This window comes from Spermophilus citellus (genome assembly GCF_964194105.1).
Source record: "Spermophilus citellus genome assembly, chromosome: 6".
Classification (NCBI taxonomy): domain Eukaryota; kingdom Metazoa; phylum Chordata; class Mammalia; order Rodentia; family Sciuridae; genus Spermophilus; species Spermophilus citellus.
The window spans coordinates 88,539,985-88,560,517 of record NC_138187.1 but is presented as its reverse complement, the minus strand read 5'-3'; the positions used below and the strand labels follow the sequence as shown (position 1 = coordinate 88,560,517).

General features: G+C 42.7%; 1 protein-coding gene across 4 annotated transcripts in view; it reads right to left on the bottom strand.

Moving 5' to 3' along the window:
• The window catches only part of SFMBT2 (Scm like with four mbt domains 2), a 221,244-nt gene that overhangs the window by 100,883 nt on the left and 99,828 nt on the right, over positions 1-20,533 (bottom strand). For 3 of the 4 annotated variants that reach the window (XM_081297166.1, XM_081297168.1, XM_081297167.1), the window contains 2 exons: positions 3,064-3,152; positions 1,142-1,388 (listed from right to left, as the gene is read on the bottom strand). In XM_081297166.1, the coding sequence (XP_081153292.1) occupies positions 1,142-1,388; positions 3,064-3,152 (336 nt within the window). Of the gene's footprint in view, positions 1-1,141; positions 1,389-3,063; positions 3,154-20,533 lie in introns of those variants that run through there. The other variant, XM_081297169.1, reaches the window with a different exon arrangement.

The window sequence follows — 20,533 nt, the reverse complement described above, 5'->3', positions numbered from 1 at the left end:
GAAATACATATTTCTTCCTTGGGTATCTTTAATTGTACAATAAGCCAACATTTTTATTCTGAGGTTTCCCATCAAAAGGTTGGGAAGACCAGTATGAGTCAGCAAGAGCATGAACTGGAATGAGCATAGAACCTGCTCCCTACAAGCTACCAATCTTGGACAAGTTAACTTAACCCCAGTCTCAATTTTCTCTGCTATGAAAACTGATACTAAACATGCAATAATCTTTTGGAACCAAAATAAACAACACAGAAGATGCAAAATCACCTGGTCCGTAGTGAACACTCAAGAATGGTTATTTTTTAAATATTGAGATTTTTTTTACATAGTTAGATATGTCAGAAAGCATAATGCAAGATTCTATTCAATTAAGCCCATGAGATGTCATTTGACACTGCATTTAAAATTATCTAAAACTGATGATATGACAGGAAAATAGCATGATGATCCTCTTAATGCTATTTCCTGGTTGGAATGGATTGTATAATGATAAGCAAGTAGTTTGGCTACTCAAACTGGGTGGATGGGTAGAAGGATGGATGGATGGATATGTATGAATAGACAGATGAGTTGATATGGATGGATGGATGAATAAAATAAAACCTAGGTAATAATTGTCTCTCTTCCCAGGGGTGTCATTTTGCTGAATGAAGCAACAGAATCTGGTTTACATCTTGTATCTACTGTAACCACAAGGATGGATGGACAGATTAACGGATTTAGGGAGATGATAGATGATGTGGAACCTACTTAGTCTCATCAAAATCCTCAAAGAAGAGGGGGGGAGCACATACTCAATCCCAATTTATTGCATCTTTCATTTCTGAACCAGTGACTCCAAAGGAACTAGATCAACTTTCCTAGGGCTTCCAACATTACTTTCTTCTTTGAAAAAAAGTGCTAAACCCAGCAACAAAATCCACAAACAAATAGAAAACAACAGTTTGTCTTAGGTTTTCACTGATTGAGGTTTTAGATTTTATTCCCTGTAGAAAGCATTCTGAAGTTGACATATTTAAAAGTCACATGCTCAGATGTAAAAGATAGCACAGATCTAATATAAACGTTCCAGAGACACATCCCAGAAAATATCACAACTTTTCCTACAGTACTTCACAGCAGCAAAAGCTCTGGCCCTTACCTGAAGGTGGGTCCATTCTGTATTTATTCTCTTGACACCAACCAACTGGTCGAAGTCTGTAATCCAAGTAAAACAACCACTGGTCATAGGATTCAGTGTCCTCCAATCCCACATAGCGAAGGCGTAATCTTCCTCCAACATTTTCAATCACACTAACTATCCAGTACTGAAAAGGGTTCTGAGAATCCTGAAGTTCTATTAAGGAATCAACTGTAATGAGGTCTATAGGGCCTTTCCCTCGCAGAGGCTGTTTAAACAGAAGCAAAACTCCTTATTTTAAACTTTATTTTAAAGTTCTCATGGAAACAGATGACAGCAGAAGATAATATTTTTTTCACACCATCATCCAAGCTATTGGCAAACAATCTGGTGTTTCCCTCCACCCCCATCCTCTGCACAGCCCTCGCCCCCCCCTTCCCTTTCCTCCTCACACACATCCATGTACCCAGTGCTGTACCCAGCAACAAAATCCACAAACAAACAGAAAACAACAGTTTGTCTTAGGTTTTCACCAAACAAATCACCCTTCACAGATAAAATTGCATTCACAAAAAATTACTGTGCTTTTAAGAAGAGTTATACTCAAATTTGCCTGGAGCTAGAAAAAACATGGTAGCAAAATGTCTACTTTTCAAATAGACAGATGTATCTCATAGGGGTCTATAAATTTTCACCATGACTTCTCAACAGAGTTGTCTTAAAATGGCCACTACTCTTAGCAGACAAGACCCTCTCCCACTTTGCTTAGGTGAGTGCAGCACCACGTGCAGAGGTGATATATCTAATTCATGTGATGGTCAGCTAAGTGCAACCATTATGTACAGTTATTTCTACATTTAACCACTTAACCTGATAATCAGTTTGGAAAATATATAATTATTGTCCCTTCTTAGCATACATTAACATATGAAAAGGGTGTTTGTTCAGTCAGCCTCACAGGCAGATACCTTAAAAAAAATTCACATAGTAAGACAATTTGCCCCTTGGAAAGGGCAAACAATCATCATTTTGATTTGTTCACCAAACAATTAAAATAGCCATTAAGATAAACAAATACATCAGGCAAAAATGTCACAAAACAAAACCTGCTAACTGTATAGCAGTGCTAGCGGCTTTTTTTTTTTTTTTTTTTTTGAGAAGGTGGAACATTAGGGTTGAAATAATAATAATGGCACTGTCAAAATCCACATTTAATTCCCAGTCATTCATTAAGTTTTCCCCCTTCCAGGGGCACTCTTAGAGCACATTTGGTAATTCAATAATTACTTATGACACAGAATCTTTCTCTTGCTGTTTCTTTATACATGATAAATATTAATGTTTCATCATAAAATTCTTTTCAAATGAACCATAAAGATTTCAGTTTAAATGTTTTCTTCAGCACCTTGAAATTATCTTAACTATATTTAAATACAGTCAGCCTTTTCTCCTTTCTTCCAATGAGGGAAGGTAACTCCATTATTTGTTAACATGGGCGTTCTCATCTTGGGGTTACGTGTCTGAAGTGGAATACTGGATGGAACCACTGCTCAGTGTGCCCCAAGAGATTACACGAGAGCACACACATGCTTAGCCATCACCTATTCAACTATTCATCACTCTTGTGATTTTATTGATTTTAACTAATAAAGGAGAAAGGCTCAAACATATAGGATAATGAGGAGGTATCCTAACATAAAAATGCATTCACATAGAGCAAATTTTCCACTCACTGACTGTACCATAGGGTACAGATTAGTCAACACCATTCAAATCCATCACCTAAGTAATTCAGCACAAAACAGGAAGTGGGGCTATATGCATAAAGATATCTGTGTCTACTCATGGATCTGCAGAAGGATATATGCAGAGGTGCCATTTGGTCTGAGCTCATGGGACTGGATGCTTCAGAGATATAAGAGATGTATAATAACAATACATACACCTTCCAGCAGGTTGGCAGGTGCTGTCCGCGAACCAGTCAAATCATGTATGAGGAATTCGGTCCAGTCTGCGTACTTCTCTTTGATTGCTGGTAAGACAAGGGAGAATAAAAAAACACTTGAACACATCAGTAAAATATCAAGTAAACTTAAAATTACTGTAGTTTTCTGTATGTTGGTGTTATTTTGATATTCGTTATTTTGATATTTTTTTTCTTAATTTTAAGCACTATGCTTAAGCAAAAAGTACTACAGTTGAAATCACAGAGTCTATCAGTAAGTAGTGACCTACCTAGCACACAACTGGTCATCTAAAGATAAAAGAACCTGAGGTGCTGAAGTCTTTCAAGCTATTTAGAAATCTTAACTGACAACAAGATTCCAAGCAGAAAGAGGCCAACAAGAACTGGAGGAATTAGAGAAAATTACCATGGGAAAATAAAGCCAGGCCCTGAATTATGTAAAAGGTTGATGGGGTAGGATAAGAAGGGTTCTTTGGACTGAGAGGAAACAGCATATGCTAACAAGAGGGATAGAAATGAAACAGAAATGGAGAAAGAAAATACAGTTACTGGACCAACCACGGCACAGTCCAAGCCTGCAGGGCTGGGAAGCAAGCCAGTGGAATTGACAGCTGAGAAGTGACACTGACATCTGAGAAGCAGGACATCTCTAGAAATACTGTAAAGGTCTGAAAGGAAACAGAAGACTCTAAAAGCTGGGAAACTGAGGCTGCTGCTGTTATCTAAGTAGAAAAGTTACAGGATCCAAAACAGCCTGTGAGCAAGGAAGGACTGCATTTGAGACATCTTTAAAAAAAAAAAAAACTATCAAACCCTGGAGGCTGACATCCTATAAGTGCTTAGAACCCAAATGTACCCTCCCGATGACTCTTCCACAGTACAGGTCTCCAGAGGCTTGGGGACACCCTCAGCCTTCATAGGGCAGCAGAAGGGAGAGCAACGTGGTTCCCTGGATTCCACTGACTCACACCATGATACTGAACTTCCTGGGAGGAAGACATCGAGCCACAGGTGAGCTGCCTAGGATCCTCTCATTATTCAACTGAGCTTCTGGTAATGGTCCAGGGCTCAAGGAGCATTAGGTATGAGGTATCCCCGAAAAGCTCATGTGTGAAACAGTGCAAGAATATGCACAGGTGGGATGATTAGATTATCAAGGGTGAGACCTGATTGGTGGAGTGATCCACTGATATGAATTAACTGGGTGGGGACTATAGGCAGGCAGGGTGTGGCGGGAGGAAGTAGGTACTGGGGTTGTGCCCTTGGAGTTTTTAGTCTGTCCCAGGTGAGCGGAGGGTTGCCTTGTTGCCAGCTTCTTTCCTCCACCATGTCCTTCCACCAGGATGTCCTGCTTACCTCAGGCCTACAGCTATGCAGTTGGCCCACCATGGACTGAACCTCTGAAACTGTGAGCCAAAATGAACTTTTCTTCCCTGCGCTGCTCTTGTGGTGTCTTTTGGCCACAGCAACACAAAGCTGACTAAAACAAGGTTTATGAGTAGCCTAGGTCCTTCAAAGGCTTGATGAAACCTCTTCTAGCTCAAACCTACAGAAAGAGAGTTATTACAGAGGGTGGGGGTACAGAGCTGGGCTCCAAGGCAGGTTCTGCCAACACTGCATGTAGAACTTAGGGTAATTTCACTCCATTATTCTCATCAATAAATAGTGTTTATAGGCTACTAAGAGGATTAAAGAAGAAACACACACAAACAAAATAAAACCATGCCCAGCAAACACTAAGCAATTAGTAAACATTTTATCTTGGTTTATTATAAGTATGTATTAGATGATCACATATTTCCACCATGTATTTATTACTCACTCCCATAATTCCCAATGGAAACCTTCCATAAGCTGAGGCAGGACTGTCATTAGAATGAGGCACAATGGCAGCACTAACATGCATCTCCATCAATATCTGCCCACCACCCAGGATGATCAGAGTCTGAGAGAGGCACCAACACAGAGGATACTCCAGCAAACAAGGATGGAAAACAGAGCTTTACGTCACACAACAGTGTTCCGCCCAGCCTCCACTTGTAAGAGCAATGGGTCCATTCATCCTTTTTTATCTCTAGGGTTTCTTTCCAAATAAAATACCACTGTCCTTATTTTAGACATACATACTGATATGGAAATAACTTTGGGGGCAAAAATATCACAACTTTGTACTCTCTTCCATCAGTAGCAAATGTAGTAATCATATTTCAATGTTATTCCCTTTTGTTGGGGGGGGGCGTTGTTTTTTGAAGGGGGGCTACTAGGGATTGAACTAAGGGGTAACTCGACCACTGAGCCACATCCCCAGCCCTATTTTGTATTTTATTTAGAGACAGGGTCTCACTGTGTTGCTTAGTGCCTCACCATTGCTGAAGCTAGCTTTGAACTCGCAATCCTCCTGTCTCAGAGCTGCTGGGATTACAGGCATGGTTGGGGTTTGTTATCCCCATTTAAATCCAGCCTTCTTGCATGACTAAGATTAAAACATCAAAAGCAAATATGTACAAGTATGTAATATGTAAGTTTTAATTAATTAAAACTTACTTTATGCTTTACAAAGACCTTTCATTGACTTTATCTATTCTGACCCTGGTAACAAGGCTATGCGGTGGCTCTTCTTAACTAACTTGTAACCAAGTTCACAGAAAAATCTAGGGTCAGAGCCAGCCAAAAACCTCCAAGTATTTAGACCCTAATCTTACATGGAGTCTTTCCTCTAGAATTAATGACTCTCCAAAGTTTTTGCAAAAAGTTAAATCAACAAAATGTAGGTATGATGGTGATACCATGAAAACAACTGTCTACCCATAAAGTTTCAAGACTGGGGCAAAATATACAACTGTACCCGATAAATATTCATTTCACATCTCATTAGAAAAGTACAGGTCAAGCAATAAGTGGTCCTACGCAGACAGAATTTACATCTACATTCTGTATGAGAAGATCAACTCACCTCTCAAGAGTTGTTCCCATATTCACACAATTCAAGTTAACATTTAAGTTAAAAATTTCTTAATATGCAAGCAGCAAAGACACGGTGCAATGCTAAAATTTAAATTGTGAGAGTCCCAGCAAGACAGCACTGGAGATGGTCTGAAATTTACATCTTTCAAGACCTAAGTTCCAGAGGTCCCATAACTTCCCCTTAATATGTTTCAGCATAAGACTCTGAAGCAATCTTTTATGTGCCGTGGAATATCTAGACAAATTGCTCTCCATGGAAAATTTATCTATAAAGCTATAAAAATACACGGACCGTTTTAGGTTAAAAAATAAAGATGAAACAATCCTCAGAAATTTTGCTAATGTTGAAAGAAAACCTGCTTCAGTCAATTTTAGTTCTCAGAGCTCAATTTTCAAACGTACAACAAACCTACTAAAATAAATATTATCCTAAAATGAAAACTAACAAAGTTCTATTCACTTACATAAATAAAACTCTTGTTTTATTTCACAAATACTCACAACACATGAAAGAAACAATCATGATCTTGAAGTTGAAAATAAGAAAACACATACATACACTTTTTGTGAGGATATTTGGAGATGGCTCCAAATTCCAAGACAACTTCATTGGGATTGGAAAGCTATATATACAGCCATAAGGTTACTATCATTTTTCAGAACCTGAAAAAACATGACTAAGGTTGGACATCACCCCATCAAGCTAATGTCAACAGAGAGTCCAGTGATGTGTCACCTCTCAGCGATGTCCTCTTCTGCAGAGACTGTCTCATGGGTACAATACCCATTCAAGCAGACCATGAACATGAGACCTGTGGGGGGTCAGGTGGACCCACATCAGCCCAGGCTCCTCAACGCCATGCCCCAGTGAAACAGAGAAGCCCATCACAAACGTGCCTTTGTACTTATTCTGAAGACAGGGAGGAGAGTGACAATGAAGAGCAAAGCCACTTTCACTGGAACACACTTCAGGCAACAGGGAAGGGGCTGCAGTCCACCCATCTTCTGGAGTTTAGACCCACAGGATTTTTCTTTTTGCTCTTCTCTCCAGGAGAGGTTCTCAACCTGCTGACTACAGGCATCCCATGAAACTGGGTGATTTTCAGCCCACCTGGGACTGGGGCTCCCCAGTTCCTGCTATTCAAAGTCACAAGCTTCAAGAGATCCCAAAGTGCCCCCTAAGCTGCAGCTCCCAAATCCGACTGGGTGGCAACTGTCCTCCACCCCCACCAATAACTTTACAGTCACCAAGTCCTCATTAGCTTTCAAGCTGCCAGAAATACTGAAATTTCTGTTCTATGTTGGTCCCTCTTTGACTCTGTGGGTTGTTGGTCTTTGCATTTTTCATTCCTTTACTCTCATAAGGAAAAGGAGATAAATAAAAGTGCGCAGTTCATGGAGAACTCCTGGTTTACAAGAGAACTGGACCCTACAAAGAGATGTCGGGCAGCAGCCTTTGGCTTGTCAGAAAAAGACTTTTTAACACTGACCCAGCTAAAGAAAGAAGAGGCAATGGTAGATCCTGAATTATAAATGGAAGCACTTCCTCCTACTATGAAGAAGGCTGCAGACTTCCTATGGAGACTTTTAAAGAAGAATTTGTATTAATTTTTCATATTGTGCTAAAATTAAGTTGTTCCTACAAACAGAATAAAAGGCCATACAACTATTTGATAGGATTGACAAGTCCCTACTATGTGCAATAGACATTGTGTATGTTGGTGTTTAATATACTACAAGCATTCCTATCTTTAATAATAAGTGTAAGTCAGAAAAAGATACAATTCCTTAGAACTTAACATATATAGATTGTTGAAAGAAAAGTTTTAAATCGATGTGTTAAGACTCATTGTTTTATAAATACAGTTATATGATTACAAAAAGAAATAGTAGCATTTAGTTCTAAAAAAATTGAATTTAACAAAGACATCTGAGAATTGTTGGAAGCAAGAAATAAATCTCATAGTGATAACCCTGTGGTGAAAGAGGAAAAATAAGTGGTATAAAGGTCTCAGAATAATTGCACAAATTGAATATTAATATTTATGCCATAATCATTAAAATCTTGATCCATATTTACACAGACCCTTAAAAAGAAAAGTCTTTGCAACCTCTACATTGCTTGGAGTTTCCCTGCATACTGGGAATGAAAACAGGAGAGAGGTGCTTTTAGTTGAAATTAGCTTATCATGGGATCAGATATGACATTTGATGACAACTACTTCATGGGGCCAAAGGATTAAACAAGAAAACAGACATAACTTCCTAACACTGTTCAGTTGGGCACTAAGTCTCAGGACTTATAAAAAGTGAAGTATCACAAGTAATGTGATCAATCTTTTCCTCTTTAGTGCACCCAAATGTTTACAGGGCACACCAAGTTTTTTCTTAGTGGAGCAAATACAAGGTGTTTTAAACTGATGTCTTCATTACAGGCTAACAATTTCTTGCAATCCAAAGTTAACTTTTAGTAAACCTATGCATGGGTCATGGTATAAAATTACATTCTGGAACATAAAGTCATACAGCAATATTTCATCGTTTTGAAAAACTATAATGAGAGTAAAAAATTCCTCGCAGGGCATTCTAATCCCCTCTTTGCCCCTCCCTGACTTGTACACTAATGGTAATTTTATCACCATGATCATATCTTCAAACAGATCCAAACTGGTACCAAAATCAAGTATGTCTTATGGAAAATAATTCCTAATGTAAACTCTCAGGGGAATCCAATTCATTTTAAACTTCAATCTGCTTCTTCTTGTTCTTATAAAATTTATCACTTGTTGTATGGTGGAAAACACAGTCTCTGTGGCTAAACTTGGCAATTAATGCTCTTAACACAGTAGGATACACTATACACAAAGATCATTATTTCAGTTACTGACTGATGCTTTTTATGAAAACAGGATCAATGGAGAATAGATAATACAGGGCTCACATCAATATGAAAGTTTAGACACACAGTTACTTATTTACTTATTATTAAAATTTATACTACAGATCATTCTGCAGCTCCCAAAGTCTGGACATTTTCCACATCCAAATAAGACTGTTCTTCTCTATGTTGTGCACAAGAGCACAGACATGACAAACATGAAACGCAGGGTCTTAGAGATGGTCACAGAACTCAGTACTCACACCAGATTCCTACATTCCAACTGGGCAAGCCGAGGCTCTGGGGAATTCACTTCTCATCAGTTCTGTTATTCCTATAACTTGTGCAAATGTCACACCTTAGTAAAAGTGAATCCATTCTAATGACTGTCTATTTCAACAAGCAAGTACCTCAATACACTCCCGTTTGCATCGATGTATTTGTGAAGGGAAGTGAGAGGCTGTGTAGTTGTTTTTTTGTTTTTTTGGGTTTTTTTTGCCAGCTACTCTGCACTGGCTTCAGTGCCCTCTCTAGGAGCCGCAGCTGGGGCCAGTCCCCCTACCAGGGGACACAAAGTGAGGTCTCACTTCACCACCAGCACTAGGATTTACAGCATCTTGCATCTTAGACATTGGCATAGTTATCAATGGGAAAGTTGCAGTTATATGAATGACAGGCACAGCCACCACAGAGAGGAAGCAGAATGACATAAGGCAGTGAAAGGACTGTTCCAACCACATGATTACTTGACCATGACCAGGCAAGAGACTGCTGAAACCACTCAGCCAAGAGCTCAGCAAACACAGGGCCAGGAGATGAGAGTGTCTAGATTCTGCATTTAAGTCAACCCAGAGAAACGGTGACAAAGATGCATACCAGAGGCTGGGACTGATGCGGATCAAAAGGGTACAAAGTTTCCCTTAAAAAGGTGGAATACAGTTTCACCATCTACTGCACTGTTCGGTGACCACAGTTAGTATGGAGACCATTAATACTAATACACCGTACATTTCAAAATTGCTGGAAAAGTAGATTTTTAACATCTCACACACACACATTGTGAATAGATAAGGTGTAGAATACATTAATTGGCTTCATTTCATCTTTCTACAATGAATCCATTGGTGAAAACATCACATTGTACCCAAAAAATATATCCATTTATTATTTTTCAATTTAAAATTTTAATTAATTCTAAAAGCCATGAAAGTAAAGCCAATGACATTTGCTGATATGACAGATGAAAAGTAAGAGGTGAGGATGTCACCAAGGCTACCTGGTCAAGAGATGGGAGAATGGAGTTTCCACTTACCTCGCAGGGCAAACTCGGGAGAAGCTTAAGTGCAGGGCCATTCCTACGTACGTTCAGGCCACAATGACCACAGGACATGGTGTCATAGCTGCTCAGCTGCTGTAACAAAGAAACCCAAACGCTCCAAGGTACAAACACAGTGCAAGTTTCACTCTCTCCATACACTGCCAAGGCAGGCAATCCAGCGTGACAGGCAGCTCGGCTTCAATAGGAGTGGTGGTGCCTGGGTCCCAGTGGTCCTACCGTCCTGATACAAGCAAGGGTAAAGCCAAGCTGCTCAACCCTTATTCCAGCCAGGAAGCGGGGAAGGAACCTAGCTGAAGGGTGAGCACTTTCCACCTCATTAATTGCACATAGATCACAAACAACACTTGCCCTGGTGTTCTGTCACCCAGATGAACAGCCACACTTAGCTAAGTGCAGGTCTAACTTGTAATATAAGAAAAGTCCCAAAGAAATGACAGGAGCTCTCTGGGATGGGGAGCAAGCTGGGTTGGACCCAGTGGGAGGAATGGAACCAAGTTTACTCATGTTTGCCATGCAATGATGCTTCCTCTTCCACCTGGGTCAAGATAGTGCCACAATAACTATTTCCCAGGCTTTTATTACAAGTGGGGAAAATCTACAACGTAGGAGGATCCCTCACCAAAGTGCCCACTCACACATTCAGCAATGCCTCTGAGAGAAGAATATAGGGACCCATGGGACCCCATCTTATAGGGGCCTTCTCTTTATAGATTCTCAGTCTATGCATATTTACCCTTTCCTCCAGTGAAAGTTCCTCCTAAACCTATAACATATGAGGTTATAAAACATATCCTAAAGCTTAGTGCACAACACAGAAACCTGATGGAACTCACTCTGCAGTATCCACATATCTACACCAGCAGCACCGAGTCCAGGTAAGTCGATTACCAACTGATGAGAGAACCTCAAGGAGGGAATGATCAACTTCGACAGAGGCTGCTGACAGATGAGTAACATGAAGGTTGACATTAGGCTTTTTATTTTATAACCAAGCTCCTCCAGGATTCATTCCTAGGAGCAGAACTGCAAAGGATTTACCAGGTATTGACAAACTGCTCTTACCATTTATACTCTTTATCATCGGTACACAAAAATTCTCATTTCTGTCCATCTTACTAATATTTCATCTGATCAGACCTCTAAAATTTTCACCCATCTCAAGCATATGAAAATATCTGTGACTTTGGTTTCATGTTATTAAAAAAATTGATTTTCAGGAACTCTTCATATATGTTAGTAATTCTTCATTGGATACCGCATGACTCTGACTTGGTCCAGTGTTGAGCATGAGCCTTTTATAAACAGAAATGAGATCATATCACTTGGTGCTATTGTTTGGATCTCAGGTGAACCCCAAAGGCTCATAGTGAGACAATGCAAAAAGGTTCAGAGGAGAAATGATTAGGTTGTAAGAATCTTAACCCAATCGGTGATTTAATCCCAATAGGGATTAACTGAATGGTACCCTAAATGATAGGGTGTGGCTGGAGGAGGTGGAAATTAGGGCATGGCTTTGGTGTATAAAATTGTATCTGGAGAGTGGAGTCTCACTCTCTGCTTCCTGATCTCTTGTGAGCTGCTTCCCTCTGCCACACTCTGCCATGATGTTCAGCCTCACCTCAAGCCCCAAGGAATGGAGCCGGCCATCTATAGACTAAGACCTCTTAAACTGTGAGCCCTCAAAGAAACTTTTCCTCCTCTATAATTGTGATGGTTTGGGTCCTTTGGTCACAGCAGTAAAAAGGCTGGCTAAAACACTCAGCTACTGAATCTCAGAATAAATTTCAAACTCCAAAGACTGGCTCAATGTCCCTTGTGATGGGGCAGCTCTCCACTATTCCTCTTTGCTCTTGACCCTGAATTCCTCAAAGATCTTCTCTTCTAATGCATCTCCTAAGGGCTCTCCTGGAGCATCCCCCAGGCCCCCTTCACCCCTCCTCAGCTGAATCAGTACTTCCTTACTAGTCCTCCCTGATCCATGACACACACTAGCATCTCCCACAGACCCAAATTCTTCCCCTTCTCAGACATATTCCAGGGTATAATTCCACATTTGTTTTCACTTGTCCACCATTTCCAGGGATCAATACCAAGAAGCTACACACAATTCACTCCCATTGTGTGCAAAATTCTATGCCCAATTCCTAGAACAACAGGCATATGTAGGTAGTTATTGAATTTTGACACAAGAAGGAAAAAATTGAATGGTTTTTGTTATGATGTAGATAGGGGATGTCCCTCAGAAGCTCCTGTGTTAATGCAAGAATATTCAGAGGTGACATGATTAGAATTCATTAGCCATACATAGTTGGGTCCATCCCACTTTCAATGAGCTAACAGTGATAACTGTAGGCAGGCAGGTGAGGCATGGCTGGAGGCAGTAGGTGAGTCACTGGGCCATTCCCTGAAAGGGTACATCTTCCCCACGGCCCCTGACCTTGTCATGCTCTGAGCAGCTTTCCTCCACCAGGCCCTTCCCCCATGATGTGCCACCTCACCTATGCCAGAGTGATGGAGTTGGGCATCCGTGGACTGAGACTTCTGAAACCATGAGCCCCAAGTGAACTTTCCCTCCTCTAACTTCTTCTTGTCAGATATTTTAGTCACAGCAATGAAAAGCTAACTCAAACAGCTTTATAAACTGTATCTGTTTTACTAATCTTCTGATGAAATAGCATTTGCTCAATTCAGATTAGGAGCTAGTTGCCATAAATATTATGCACACTTTTCATTAAAATATAATTTAATTCAATATCTTATCAGAAGTCTTTAAAAATATTCTGGTATTCCTTTTGTTTCCTTCTGCTTTGTATTTGCCAGTTTTTAACTGTGTATATATGAAGCAAATTATCATTTACAATGTTAGTTCAGCCTATATAGCCTAGAAAACCAGGGATCTATCCATTTAACTAATCTGGCACTTAATACCTTGTAAGATAGAGACAACACTCAGCATCTGTCTGATGTTTTCCTTCTGCATGACTGACACTATCAGTCCACTAGGTAACACTGGTTCTGTTCACTGTAAACGAGGCAGGCAGGGGTCACAGACATTCAAGTTACTAAGAGTACCTGAACCCCACGGGACCAAGTTCACCCTTCTCTGATGTTCCCAAGAAGTTCTCAGCTCTAACAATAACCAAGACATGCAACAGAAAAGTCATAAAAGACAAGATACTACTTATGATATTCTCAAAGTATAAGCCATGTAACTCTGGGCACAAAGTAACAAAGATCCCAAAGATAAATAAAACTATTAGAAGAAGTTTAAAGTCTTATCATTGTTCTCTGGTCAGAGAATTTTTATCAAATTTCTCTCCTTGCACAGTTTCCCCAATTCTCCTCTAGCCACCAATATCTCACTGCTTTAAACATTTTTCTGCTTTTAAAGAATCTCCTTCCAAAAAGTTAGCCACCTTCCCCACCACATAGGAAAAACTGCCTACAGGTCTTTTACTAGATCCCTCTGCAGAGGAAACTGTCAAAACTGAATTAACATAGCACATGAGTCCAGAGCTCCAAGTGCAATGGAAGAGTCACTTTCTTGTTAAAGATTTTATTCTCCTAAGTCTCTCTTTTTCAAACTTGATTTCTTTCTGTAAAATTCATTTCTTTGCTGGAGCAAAAGTGCTTCCATTCAGATTTTCCCCAATATTCTCCTTAGGGATATATTTAAAAAAAAAAAAAAACAACAGTCAGGCTTGCAAAAAATTTACATTGCCATGCCCTTCGCATCTATCTGATTAAATGAGTCAGCCTAGCAACGGTTTTTGCGTTGCTGTCAGTGATAGTTAACTTCATATGTCCACTTGGATGTGCCATGGTGCCCAAATATGTAGTCAAACATCATTCCCAATATTTCTGTGAGAGTGTTTTTGCATGAGGTTAACATGTAAGTCTGAACACTTCAGGGAGAGAAGACTGCCCTCCATAATAATGTGAGAGGGTTTCATATGATGGTTCAAGGCCTGAATAAAAGAAAAGACCAGGACTTAGCATGGGCGGGACCCAGGTTTGATTCTCAGCACCACATAAAAATAAAGGCATTGTGTCCATCTACAAAAAAGATATTCTCTCTCTCTCTCTCTCTCTCTCTCTCTCTCTCTCTCTCTCTCAAAAAAAAAAAAAAAAATCCCCAGCAGATGACCTTGGGTCTTTCTCCACAGTATCAGCTCTTCCCTGTTCCCCAGCAGATGTTCCTGGGACTTGAACCATCAGTCTTCCTAGGTCTCCAGCCTCCTTGCCTCGACCATTAGATGTACAACCTGCCAAGTATTTGCACACACGTGCGCGCACACATACTTACACACACACACAGAGTTATGGTTTGGAAGTGAGGTGTCCCCCAAAAGCTCACATGTGAGACAATACAAGAAGGTTCAGAGGAGAGATTTTTGGATGTGAGAGTCTTAACCCAGTCAGTGAATCAATCCCTGATGGGATTAACTGGGTGCTGGCTATCGGAGGTGGGGTGTGGCTGGAGGAAGTGGTTAAATGGGGGCGTGCCTATGAGGTATATATTTTTTGTATCTGGAGCTGGAGTCTCTCTCTCTCAGCTTCTTGATCACCATGGTGTGAGCTGTTTCCTTCTGCCACCCTCTCTAGCCATGATGTTCAGCTTCATCTCAAGCCCTGAGGAATGGAGCCGGCCTTATATGGACTAAGACTCTGAAACTGTGAGCCCTCAAACTTTCCCTCTTTTAAAATTGTTCTGGTCAGATCCTTTAGTCACAGCAGTGGGGGAAAAGCTAACTAAAACATACACATTCACACTCACATACATCCTACGGGTCTGTTTCTCTCTAGAACACTGGATCATTAATACAGGATCTTATTACTACAATTCTAAATGTTCCATGAACAAAAAAAAAAAAAAAAAAGGACAACAAAAACAGTCACAGAAAAGCAGAAAAGTGGGGGGAATAATAGTGACTCAGTCATCAGACAGCGCTTGCAGGTTGCATCTTCAGGAGTGCATGAGAAGAAGCCTGTGATAAACTTGTGCCCACTGAGAAGCCACCTGAGACAGGAAATGACAGGTTCCAGATGGTGCTGCCTGAGCTGGAATTCCAGCTGTATCCCACAATGACCAGTGACATTAGAAATGCCATCTAAGCTCTCTAGGTCTGTCCTTACCTATAAAATTAAAATCATTTTTTAAAACTAATCAAATAGATGTTAATTGAGAAGTCATTTCAAAGCTAAACCCAAATAATTTTCAGTCATATAAATACTTCAAATAGGAAGAGAATTTGGTAATTCAACCCATTATAACTCCAGCATGTTTGATGGCTTGATGACCACAGCATACTCCACACACCCGGGAGAATGGCCAGGTTCAAAGGTCAACCTGACACTCGGGCATTAGAGGACACCTGCAGCACATTTCCACCCTCACCTTCCTCAACACCCCCAGCACACCCCACATCTCCCACTCTGAGTTCAATCCAGAGGGCTCTCCCTTGTGCCCAAAGGCTGAATCCATCCTGGGTGAGGCTGGAAGTAGGGTCGTGAGTGGGTCACTGCTATTGGCTACACACTTTACCCAAAATAAACTATAGTTTGCCCTTAACCAAGGAGCAGTAGATTTTTGCTTCAGAAAAACATTAGAGCTCTGGGCCACCTGGAGAGGCTGTTCTCTCAGACACCTCTGCCCCCAGCCTCTGCAGGACGCACCCTGGGAAGCAGCACCAACATGTTCCACACTTTCAGTTTCTACCTGGAGTCCTGCTGCAAACCCTGACTGATGCCACCACTTGTGTCTCTGGCACCCTTCAAAGAGACATGGAGATGGAATCACCCTTCACGCATGGCTCCAGTCTAATATGCTCACCAAAAGCCCGACAGCCAAGCCAATTCACAGACAGGCCCATTGCTAAAGTCTGATAACCACTGATTATGTCCTCTGAAGTAAATCTTCTTAACTTGCCATCCACATGGGCTCCAGGGAGCTCAGGAGCCCACAAAATGGAACACAAAGCTGTGTCTATGTGTATGTGTGTGTAAAACCTCTTCCAAGAAGCTTCCCCAGGTTCCTCAGATGCTCAGAGAACTCCATGACCCTTCAAAAGATTAAGGACTACTGTACAGAAAAATGTTACTACACCAAAATACAGCTGGGATGTGACCACCAGACTGTAAGCACCCTAAAACTTCAAGCTCTGCTGTATCCTGTACCTAACACAATGCCAATCAACATTACCATGCAACTCTCCTAAGGAAAGCAATTTATTATCTTCCCCCTCAACACAGATACTAAAATTCTGATTCCAAAATCATCTACTAAGTGTTCTCCATGTGCCAAACACTGTGCTGGGCACTTATGGTCTACATTTCCCTGGTGCTTCCAAAGTGCAATGAACTGGTTATTCTCATCCCCATTTTGCTAATAAGACTCAAAGAGATTAAGTAGGTCTGTATTCACAGAGACAAACATCTTCAAGACTATATCTGCAATGGAGATGACAGGTGCCTGCCCCCATTTCTCTGGGCTCCTGCTGAGCCGCTTTGCCCACACTCCCAGTTGGCCTACGGCTTCCAGTTAGTTGGGCTGGGCGCTTCTTACTCTGCCTCCTTATCAGTACTTGAAAGGACGACCTTCAGCCCTCACCCACCAGGCCAGGCCCAATGTGCTCCCTCAAGGCACATGTGACAGGTTATAGATCTGCCCCACTGTTCACCTATGCCCTCCTTCAGATGGTTTACTCCATGAGGGGGAAATGTCACTCTTGGTTCAAACTTCCTCCTCAGACCCACCATGGTTTCTGGTGCACAGAGACACCTAATAAACACTATGTAGATAAATAAATGTGTTTTTAAGAATGTCAAGTGTAACAGAGCACTGGATTAAGGGTTAAAAGACTTTCTAGACCTATTTCTGCCACTACTTACACACTCCAAAAAGGTTACATATATCCTTCAGAATTTAATATTACAAAATTAGAGCATCCCTTGAAAGCACACATGTGTAGTGTCACATTTATGTCACACAAAAGTCCAGATAGTTGGAGAGGAAATAAACACCACCAAGACATGATTCCTGTGCTGCAGGAGTTCGATTAGGAAGACGGCATGTCAGCAAGGAACTCAGAGGGAAGGAGGGAACCCCAGGTATTGTAGAAGCCCTGAGCCCAGGAGCAAGGGTGGCTTCTTACTGGAGCCGCCTTAAGAGCTGGGCCTTGGGAGCATTTGGCATAGGTGGTGTGCAGATCAACAAGGTCACCTTCTGGTGCTCTACAGGCAGGAGGTGCTGGAGGAAGGCTGCTTGGTCCAGAGGCTCTTCCAGATGTTCAAGTGAAATGAAGGACACCTGAACTCATGAGGCAGAGGAGGAGAACCTCTGAAAGGAGATGCCCTGTGAGTCAGAGGAACAGGTCCAGGCAAGGACAGGTCAGTAGGTCCAATTGGCCCACAATGGCCAGGCCTGAGCTGCACCTCCAAATCTAATCACCAACAATTAGTGACACAAGTTTGTCTAGGGTGGTGAAGGCAGCACTGGGAACAGATGACATCACAGAACAGACATCAGAGAAACGGACACCACTTCAACAAAACAAGCCAGAGATTGTACTGGGAGGGAGAAGCCACAGCTCCCAGCTGAGCCATTTACTTGCTGTAGCTGTAGAACTGATATTTCTTGAAGTAAGTTCCCTGAAGACTCACTAGCATCCCAGTCATGCCTCTCTATCCTAGGAGTCCTCGCCCGGCCCCTTCCTAAGCCTGAGAAAGGAGTGTGACAGAACAGATCTACCTATCAACAGGGAGGAACATCACTGGGTTAGAACTGTATTTAAAATAGGGCTGAGGGTAGCAAACATCAAGAGTTAACCCAATATAGGTATGAGATCTGGAACCTCACGAGGAACTGAGGAACATGGGGAAGATGGGACATCTGTAAAAGCTTCAACAGGCCTCAGTCATAGGTAAGTGGATAATTCCAAGTCCATCACATATTGTCTGCTCAAAACAAGCCTGGCAAATAACCTCATGGACCACCTTTGCAACTCACCTCCACTTTTCCACCTGCAGAGAGTGCCTTCATGATTCTGACCAAGATCATCTTACTTGTAAAGCAAGTCCATCTCCTTCTTTCCAATGTTTCTGCATAACTTTTAACCACATATGTTACTAGTTTGCTAATAAGCCTTTTCCTTGTCTACTCGGGTGGTTGAAATATTTCAATAATAAATTCAGCTCTCATAGTTTGAATTTATCTTCAAGATTTATATTTATATTACTCGAGCCTTGGTACTTGCCTCAACACGGATGCTACAGGAATCAATGAACAGTAACCAGTCACCCATAAGACAGCAATGCTACTCCACGGGCTGAGTACCTCAGCAAGAGCTCACAGCACCAGAGCTGGCAGTGACTTGGACCCTGGACCCTTGACCCTTTGTATGACCCAGGTGAAGTTCCTGGCCAGGACAAACAAGGGTTGTCATGGCTATAATGTAAGGAGAGACACTTGGACAAATAAAGGGCTTGATTTTTGTTGTTATGAGCAGGAAGGTCTACCAAGAGTGACCAATTATAAAGAACAATTCAACGTAATGGAATTGTGATTCAAAACCATAAATCAGGTAAGTATTAGAGGAAAAAAGTTCAGAAAGAATAGAAATTATGACCTGCCTTCCCACCCAGGTTAGGAAAAAGATGAGCAGCCACAGTGCCTAACTCAATAGCTGCATTTGGTTTGCAAGCTGTGGTTACAATGAGAGGCAGTATATCTGAGTCTCTCTCTCTCTCCCTCCCCCTCCTTCATTTCCGCCCGCCTGCCCCCCCCCTCCATACACACACACACACACACACATGTGTGTGTGTGTGTGTGTGTGTGTGTATGATAGATTTCTTTTTCTTTCTGCTAAAGAACTAACTGGGGATCCAACATGGCCGCCGGCGAGGAAGCAGCAATTCCAATGTCTCCACATTAACGGGATCAGAAAGACACATTGGAACAGCTGCAGTCTACCTACTGAGGAACTTCTAGCAAAATTCCGTTAAGAGGGGACCTGCCGGGAATTGGTAGGTTTATTAGAAGTGTCAGTTTGTCCCAGACAAGTGGATCTTGGCCGGTCACGGGCGCAGAGGTCCAGTCCCGCAGCCACCAGCCGCTTCTGCAAGCGGCCGGCGGCCCAGAGCGGCGCGGCCCGCCGGAACCCGCAGACGGCACCCACCATCCCACCGTCCCGGGCCACCCCGCCTGCCAGGCTCTTAGCCAAGCGGCCGCAGCTGCCCGGCTCTACAGGCAGCCCCCCGGCGGGTGCAGAGGTCCAATCCCGCGGCCACCAGCCGCTTCTGTAAGCGGCCGGTGGCCCAGAGCGGCACGGCCCGCCCGCCATCCCGGCCCTCCCGGGAGGCCCCACTCTCGCTCAGCGAACAGCCACCCCGCCCGCCCGGATCTTAGCCACACGGCCGCAGCTGCCCGGCTCTACAGGCAGCCCCCGGCAGCCCGGCCCAGCAAGAAGTGTCCCCGCCTGGCCCAGCAGACAGCCCGTGCCCTCCCAGCTCTACTAACAGCCCCGCCCACCCGGCGAACGGCTCCCCCCCCCCCCAGACAGCTTGAAGGGAATCTAACCAACCCTTTACGAAATAGCGAACTGGGAACTAAAACCAGAGATTGTGTCAGACCAGAGACAAGCCAGTTCCACCCCTCCCTTCGGACACTCCGGCAAGGAGCCAGGGGCCCGCCATAGCAGAGAGGGGAAGTCACCAAAGTTCGGCCAAAGAGATTCCTTCCCAGTGGAATCTACTTTAGCAGGTGTGTGACTCCCACCCACATCAGATACAAACAACCAGGAAACTTCAAAATCTCTCCGTGGGCGTGACCGTAAGGGCCAAAGGACTCTCGACCCCCAACTCCCCCTACTGCCAGTGACGTGGGCGTGACTGCAGGGGCAGAGGGAAGCAGAGAAGACTCCCCACCCCCAACTCCCCCAACCGTGAACTGAGAGGGTGTGACGGTAGGGGCGGAGGGAAACAGAGGACACTCCAGACCCCCAACTCCTTCTACCGCCAGCAGAGTGGTTGTGACTGTAGGGGCTGAGGGAAGTAGAGGGGCTCCTCGACCCCCAACTCCTATTACCACCAGCAGTGACACCAATGGTCTTAGCTGCCAGATTCAGAAGGTGTGCCCACCAAAGGGGTCCGGAAAAATTAAACAATTGACTCCCAGACTACAGCTCCACAGCACTGGGGCTTAGATGAATGACAGAGAGAGTGCTCAGTAGTTAGGGAAATAGAGCACTCGGTGGGGCTGAAAGTGTA